At 43.8% G+C, this 8560-nt stretch overlaps 1 protein-coding gene across 1 annotated transcript in view; it reads right to left on the reverse strand.

The window, feature by feature from the left end:
• Positions 1-349: 349 nt before the first annotated feature.
• The window catches only part of itih2 (inter-alpha-trypsin inhibitor heavy chain 2), a 16626-nt gene continuing 8415 nt past the window's right edge, over positions 350-8560 (reverse strand). Inside the window, exons 12-20 of the mRNA XM_042078706.1 lie at positions 7680-7865; positions 6662-6801; positions 5789-5955; positions 4922-5041; positions 4556-4669; positions 4014-4212; positions 3217-3389; positions 1752-1863; positions 350-647 (exon numbers count right to left, since the gene is read on the reverse strand). Coding sequence (XP_041934640.1) covers positions 500-647; positions 1752-1863; positions 3217-3389; positions 4014-4212; positions 4556-4669; positions 4922-5041; positions 5789-5955; positions 6662-6801; positions 7680-7865 — 1359 coding nt within the window. The 3' untranslated portion in view covers positions 350-499. The remainder of the gene's footprint in view (positions 648-1751; positions 1864-3216; positions 3390-4013; positions 4213-4555; positions 4670-4921; positions 5042-5788; positions 5956-6661; positions 6802-7679; positions 7866-8560) is intronic.

The raw sequence follows: 8560 nt of genomic DNA on the forward strand, positions 1-8560 counted from the left end.
ATATTTAATTAGTGTAATGTACCCAACAGGACATACTATAGCACCCATTCAGTGTAAGTTTTCTGCCATATCTGGGAAGTGGTTATCTAGAGACATGCTTATAACATTATTTAACAGGAGAGAAGCAGCACAACAAAGACCGGTTGCGTTTTAGGAGACGAAGAGACCTTTGTAGCAAAGTGGAAAAGTTTTACTGTGGTATAGAAAATATATTTTGAGAATTGAATGTCTCTAATATGGTACAGAAAGGTATGAAGTTAATTTATTGGTGTTCAGAAAGCAAACGTTCCGGTGTTCTATATCAACCACATAAAACATTCTAATTAGCATGATTTTTTTCTTTTTTTTAAAAGCAGTGTGCATTTTATTAAGTCAGTCTGTGGTGGATTTTTACTTTCTGAACTCCAAGTCCCACAATCCTGCGCAGATCCTGACCGTATGACATTGGCCTGCCACATGAACACCCAATCACCTTTCTTCATTCGCACACTTCAGCCAATCAGAGCTCAGGAAGGAAGCTGTCCAGTGAGGGGACGATGTAGTTGCTGAAGTGGCCGTCAATGAAGCCCTTTCCACTGTTGTGGACGAACCAGCAGTAGACGTCTGTGCCCCTCTTCTTATCCTCTCTGTAGTCCTTCTGCCAGCCCCTATAGGACACATGCAACACACAGGTTAATAAAACACACGCAACACACAGGTTAATAAAACACACGCAACACACGCAACACACTGGTTAATAAAACACATGCAACACACAGGTTACACACACGCAACACACTGGTTAATAAAACACACGCAACACACAGGTTAATAAAACACACGCAACACACTAAAACACACGCAACACAGGCTAATAAAACACATGCAACACACAGGTTAATAAAACACAGGCAACACAGGCTAATAAAACACATGCAACACACAGGTTAATAAAACACATGCAACACACAGGTTAATAAAACACACGCACCACACAGGTTAATAAAACACATGCAACACACAGGTTAATAAAACACACGCAACACACAGGTTACACACACACATGCAACACACAGGTTACACATCCAACACACAGGTTACACACACACATGCAACACACAGGTTACACACGCAACACACAGGTTACACACACACATGCAACACAGGTTAATAAAACACACGCAACACACAGGTTACACACACACATGCAACACACAGGTTACACACGCAACACACAGGTTACACACACACATGCAACACACAGGTTACACACGCAACACACAGGTTACACACACACATGCAACACAGGTTAATAAAACACACGCAACACACAGGTTACACACGCAACACACAGGTTAATAAAACACATGCAACACACAGGTTACACATGCAACACACAGGTTAATAAAACACACGCAACACACAGGTTACACACACATGCAACACACAAGTTAATAAAAACACACGCAACACACAGGTTACACACGCAACACACAGGTTAATAAAACACACGCAACACACAGGTTAATAAAACACACACAGCAACACACAGGTTAATAAAACACACGCAACACACAGGTTAATAAAAACACGCAACACACAGGTTAATAAAAACACGCAACACACAGGTTAATGTTACATTTCCCATACTGTATATGAAGTGGTGCCAACAGTGAAATGACGAGAAATAATTACATTAATTATGTGTGTGTCTGTGTCTATGTGTGTGTGTGTGTGTGTGTGTGTGTGTGTGTGTGTGTGTGTGTGTGTACCTGGTGACAGCCAGCTTGTTGCCCTTTACATCCATGGTGGCCTCCTTCTTCTTGGGGTCAGGACCATCACGGATGTTGGAAACCTTCACCTCGGGCTCATTGGCAAACTGACCTGCAGCCAGACAAGAACACAAACACAGTTAAACACACGGGGAGGGAAGCGTGTGAAAGTGTCTTCCTCTGCAGGACAAGGTAGTTGTAGCAGAGACTTTCTAACGAGGAGACACAGCACTCAAAAAACCCTCCATAGAAATGCATGGGGTTAGTTTGTAACGCCAATATGGCAGTTGTCTACACATATCCCAGCCTTCCGCGGCAAAACGTCGACATGTGAATGTATTGAGCCAATCATGTGGTGTGTTGTGAAGACATCGTGCCAATCATGTGTTGTGCTCTCACCCCTGGAGCAAGATTGGTGTCGTGAAGCCTTGCGCAAGCGCATTTCTGCCGAAATAGATGCCCGATAAGTGCCAAAAAAACGTTGCAATATGGCCGCCAAGTGGAGGGACTTGCCTAAAAGGACTTTGGTTGTAATCAGCACACATAGAGATGGATTGCCCCGAAATGTCACAGAATTAAATATTTGCTTGGGAGCTAGTGGGTGTGCGGTCTTTTGTGCTGTTACATTAGTTGTCACATGTCGGAATGTATAAGTAACGAAAAGAATGCACACCCTCAGAGGTGCTGGCAAGGGAAAATAAACTAAGGAAAACTTGGTCGCCGCACACTCTATCTCTTTATCCTTTTATTTTAATCTCAACGTTTCGGCCTGTCAGGCTTTGTCAAGATTCCTGAACAACAATGTCAACATTACTGAAGTATTCAAATGTGACACCAAGTACACTGTAAATCTACAATGAGTAGTAGGGAGTGTCTGGAAGTGGGGATGAAACAGCCAACAACTCTTAGCATTTGGGGTTAGGAGAAGGGCCGAGGGTTATCTAGTCCCTAAACTCACTAACAGTTTGTCAAATGAGATCTAACAAGGTTTTTTTTATACATAGTATACTCACTAACAGTTTGTCAAATGAGATCTAACAAGGTTTTTTTATACATAGTATAATGTTATTTCATACAAAAGTACCTTTTTTATCTCATTAATTCAGAAAAAAATGGATCTTAAGGGATTGCATTACACTTTTGTAATTCCTACTTGTTGTAAACATGAAACTTAATAAATATATTCCTAAAAACAAAAAAAGTTATCTTTCATCACAGGGTGTAGGGCCAGCTCTGGGCCTGTTCTGGCTAAGCTCTGGGCCTGTTCTGGCTGAGCGCTGTGCCTGTTCTGGCTGAGCTCTGGGCTGTTCTGGCTGAGCTCTGGGACTGTTCTGGCTGAGCTCTGGGCTGTTCTGGCTGAGCTCTGGGCTGTTCTGGCTGAGCTCTGGGCCTGTTCTGGCTGAGCTCTGGGCTGTTCTGGCTGGCTGAGCTCTGGGCTGTTCTGGCTGAGCTCTGGGCGACTTACCGATGAGTCCATGGACCTGCTCCGAATACTGGTTGTCGTTGGGTGAGTAGAAGCCCAGGAAGTCCACGTTCACCGGATGCTTCTTCCACACCCGGTGTAGGAGCACCATCGCCGTGATGCGTCCATTGACCACCACACTGACCTTAGAGTCCTTTTCAATGGAGATTTTAACCCTGGAGAAGCAATAGGGTGATGTTCACTTCAGATAGTCAAATCAAGTCAAGTCAGTTTATATGTATAGCACATTTAACATGCACAGAGTGCAACCCAAAGCGCTCCACACATAAGACACTGACACAAAAGACAAAAGATGCCGGACGGAGCGGCGTAATCGCCAGCGTACCCGAGACAGCTAACGGTAGACATACAAGACAGACAACAAACAATAGAACACTTACACCAAACAACAGACAACACCTCCTTAGATAAACAAGAGATTTGCATTGAGATTCGAAATGAGGATGGTGTGGATAGAACGTAAGGCTGAAAACATAAACTTTTCCAAACACACTTACACACATCTAAGCCTATACTCATATTTACGTGCACACACACATACACACTTTCACTCCCACAACAATACACACTGTATAAACAAGACTATACACACACACACACACACCACAGACACACACACACACACACACACACACACACACACACACACATACACACACACACACACATACACATTTCCTCCCTCTCTCTCCAGTGCACACACAGACACACACATATACATCCACACTCCCTCTCTCCATTGCACATACACACATGCACACACACACACACACACACACCCGTTGATGGTGATGTCCACAGTGCTTCCCCAGGAGAATGAGTTGTTGTCCTTCCCCTCCACAACATCGATGCGGTCGGTTCTCACGGTGACCCGCACGCCCTCGGGCCTGTAGAACACGCCGATGGCGCCGAAGTACGTCTTCAGCTTGTTGTTCTGCAGCGTCTTAGAACCGATCAACATGCCGTTGATCACCACACCTGATCCACAGAGAGAGAGAGGGAGGAAGAGAGAGAGAGGAGAGAAAGAGAGAGATAGGGAAGGTTTGAAGACCTTGGTATTCAAACATTACTAACAAAAGTAGGATAGTATTTGATATTTAAAATATTTAAAGCAACTATACAATATTCTACTGAGTTGACTATACTTATTTTCTTCCTTGGTGGCCAGGTAAAATATAATAAAGCTCACTTCTCTGAAAGCAAAAGGTCATTACCATATTGTGCATATAGGATTATTAACCTGGACAAATCTGGTTATAATTTGCACCTGGACTGTGACTGGAAGCGTTTGTACTGTAAGGATTAGGACAGGAGTGTTTACCTGCCCCTGGGTCGGACACCAGGTTGAGGATGTCGCCAGGCTCGGAGTCAATGTTGAAACACACGTCCATGTCGCGCTTGGGCAAGTGGATGATGAAGTGAGGGTCATTGTCCACTAGAGGGAGTCAACATCCATGTGTGAAAGACTGGCGTAATCATAGACTGTATAGTCTATGGGCGTAATAGCAAACTTTCTTCTCTACTATAATATATAATTTTACATTATCATATAATATAATCATTATCATATACAGAATAATTATTCTATATTATTACAATTAACATTAAATATTTTATGCTAATATTATACAAAAAGAGAAGGGGGGGTGCTCTTTTGACCTTTGATCTTTGACCTCTGACCTCTCACCTACTGTGATGTGTCCCGTGGCAGGGCTGGGGGTGGACATCGGGGTCGGCCGGACCCAGTTGGGAATGGAATAGACCTGCTGCTGCACAGGAGGTGGACGCAGACCCTGAAACCCCACACCTGTGTGTGTGTGTGTGTGTGTGTGTGTGTGTGTGTGTGTGTTTGTGTGGTGGGGGGGGGGGGGGGGGGGGGGGGTGGCAGAAAGTCAGGTCAGGTGGAGTTCTGCACATGCTCAGTAGAGATATTTAATGGGAGATATGTAAGCTTGACACTTCAGTCCACCTCCTTGTGTTAAGCATCAAATATAACACTTATACTAATTACTTTTTCCACATTAAAAATGAGCCAAAGAAGACATATAGCAACTGTAAGACATTGTAAGTTTCTCTCCTTTTTTAAGTTAGGAAACTTCAGTGCACTGTTTGTTTCACTTGCACAACAATGATTTTATTGTGAACATTTCAGTCTGCAGACCTTTGTTAGGTAAAACTTGAAAATAACCTGACAAAGGTCTCCTGATCCTGATTGAGTTAAACTGCAGGAGTTTCCTAATTTAGCATTTATCAACATTTGAAAAGTTTTGTTCTTTGATTGTCTACTTTTTGAAATGGGCAAGCAAAGCAGTAAGTAGACTGCAGCAAATGGGAATGAGTTGAGATGAGATTTTCAGTTCTGCACGCAAAAACTATTTAAACAAGTGGTGGCAATACGATACTTTGTAATACAATACAAAGAATAAGATTATGAGCAAGAATGGACTACTTTTCAGAGGTAGAAGAATACTGATATCTGAAATACAGCTACATTTGTGTGTGACAAAGAAAGAGAGAAAGCTAGCCGTGTTTCAATGTTATTTCAGTCAGGCACCTGAGCAGCAGCCGTGTTTGGGGTCCTTGGGTGAGTCGGCAAGCAGCTTCTCGTTCTCGCCCTCGATGAGCAGAGCAGTGAGTGGCGTAACGAACTGGTGCTCTACGGCCAGGCCCAGGATGCGCTGCGTGATTTTGCGCTTCTTTGCTGCGGTGGGGGCCAGGGCCCTGCGCCCAGCAAAACAGCACAGATTACACACTCCACCACAATCTGAGATTACATACTACAACACAGTAGAGATTACATACTGCACCATAATCTAAGATTACATACTACAACACATCAGATATTACATACTGCACCTGCACCATAATCTGAGATTACATACTACAACACAGTAGAGATTACATACTGCACCATAATCTGAGATTACATACTACAACACAGCACAGATTACATACTGCACCCAGCAACACAGCAATACAGCACAGATTACACACTGCACCATAATCTGATGCTCAGATTATACAGTGCACCCAGCAACACAGCAGATTATATACTGCACCATCATCTGAGATTACATACTGCACCCAGAAACACAGCATAGATTACATACTGCACCATATCACACACTAGCATCAGACACTCAGATTTTACAGTGCACCATATCAGACACTGGGATTATACAGTGCACCATATCAGACACTGGGATTATACAGTGCACCATATCAGACACTAACAACAGACACTACACCATATTAGACACTAGCATCAGACATTGGGCTGCATTAGAAACTGGCATCAAACACTGGGATTGTATGGTGCACCATGCCAGACGCTGAGATTGGACACTGCATCACATCAGACACTGGGATTCACACACACACACACACACACACTCTCTCTCTCTCTCTCTCTCTCTCTCTCTCTAACCTCTCAGCCAGGAGCTGGTTGATGGTGATGTAGGCCCACATCTGCCTAGCAAAGCCTGTCACAGAGTGCTGCTGCTGGTTGAGAATAGCGTCCAGCTCCGAAATGTCTGTGTCCGTTTGCAGGGTCATGTCCATTGTAGCCTGAAATACACACACACACACACACAAACAAACAAACAAACACACAAATACCCACACACACACACACACACATACACACACACACACCCCACATACATCCATGCATAATCCATATAAATCCATCCATATAGATCCAGTAGAAGTCTCATTGGCTTAAGCATTTGATATTGAAGTAAATATATATTGCCTCAAGTGATTTATTTGTAAAACTATTCCATTAAATATACATTGAAGGGGAGCTGTGATGCAGGTGGCTGAATCTGGACCACAGTGTTGTCTGAGTGCCCATAAGGACCCGGGTTCTCTCTCCCCATCACTTCCTGTGTAACACTACAACGGTCCTCTCTCTCTTCACAGGAAAATGCCCACAAACATACAACATATGTACACTGAAGCTCTGAATCACTTCTGATAGATATTTGGCCTTCCTCTCACTTCCACCGACCTATTGCCCTTTCTCCTTTGACCTTTGGGTAACACTTTACTTGACAGTATCGACATAAGAGTGTCATGACACTGTCATGAACACATGAACCCTAACCTTAACCCTGATCCTAACCTCTAACCCTAACCCTAACCCTAACTTGTTATGACAAAAACCAAATGACACTTCATGACAGAAGCGTTATGTCATAAATGTTTATGACTTGTTTATGACACATTCATGACAATGTCATGTCACGCTTATGTCAATACTGTCAAGTAAAGTGTAACCGACCTTTGACCCCAGAGATGGCAGAGGAACACAATAAATGTACATTGAAGCTCATCACTTTATTCTGATAGATATTTGGCCTGCATCTCTTTTCCTCCCTGACCTATTGTTCTTCCTCTTTTGACCTTAGACCTTTGACCCCAGAGGGGTCAGTGTTACTCACAGCGGAGGCGGTGGTGAAGCTGTGGAGAGTGGGGAACCCGGTTGACTGCAGCTTGCCTGCCACCACTATCTCTGAGCCGCTGAAGAACTTGTCGAAGTGGCTCTGTGTGATGTCCGACACGGAACCCTCGGGGAACTGGATGGTGATCCGCCGGAGCAGCGGCGAGGAGACTTGGCTGTAGAATGTCTGAGGAGGAGAGAGAACAGGAAGTGGACACGGGCAGATAGGAAGTAGTCACAAATAGAGTGGATTTACTTTTATAAGGTAGACACAGACAATTGTAGGTACTGTACGTGTGCCCTTGTAATGTAGAAACACACAATGTTACACGGTTAAAGGTGCTCTAAACGATGTTACACGGTTTCTAAGTTAAAACATTTTTTAGCACATACAGCAAACATCACCTCACCATCCGCTAGCTGCCTGTGCCCCCAATACACTGTAAAAGACACGGCCTCTGTGGACAGCCCAGGATCCAAAAATGGCAGCAAAAACAACTTGGTACAACCTGGGGGGTATTCCAAGTACATGGTTTAGTGACAAACCTGGGTAAGTTAACTGGTAAACCTCCTACAACAAGAGCCCTATGGTATTGTTTTGTTAGGGGAATGAAGCCATACAGCTCTTCTATTAGGAGGTTTACCCCTTACACTGAGTTAACTTACCCAGGTTTGTCACTAAACCACGTACTTGGAATACCCTTCTGGACCATTAAAACATAACAAACTGTTCCAGCCAATCACCGTCTAGGTGCGCGTTTAGGAGAGTTTCAATTGCACGGGAGGGAGGGGTGGGGAGGAGTGAGCTAGCTCTCTGTTTTGTTTGAACATCAACAAAAGTGACGTTACCCAACATCGCTTAGAGCACGTTTAATACTGTCA

This window comes from Alosa sapidissima, chromosome 22 (assembly GCF_018492685.1).
Source record: "Alosa sapidissima isolate fAloSap1 chromosome 22, fAloSap1.pri, whole genome shotgun sequence".
NCBI lineage: Eukaryota > Metazoa > Chordata > Actinopteri > Clupeiformes > Clupeidae > Alosa > Alosa sapidissima.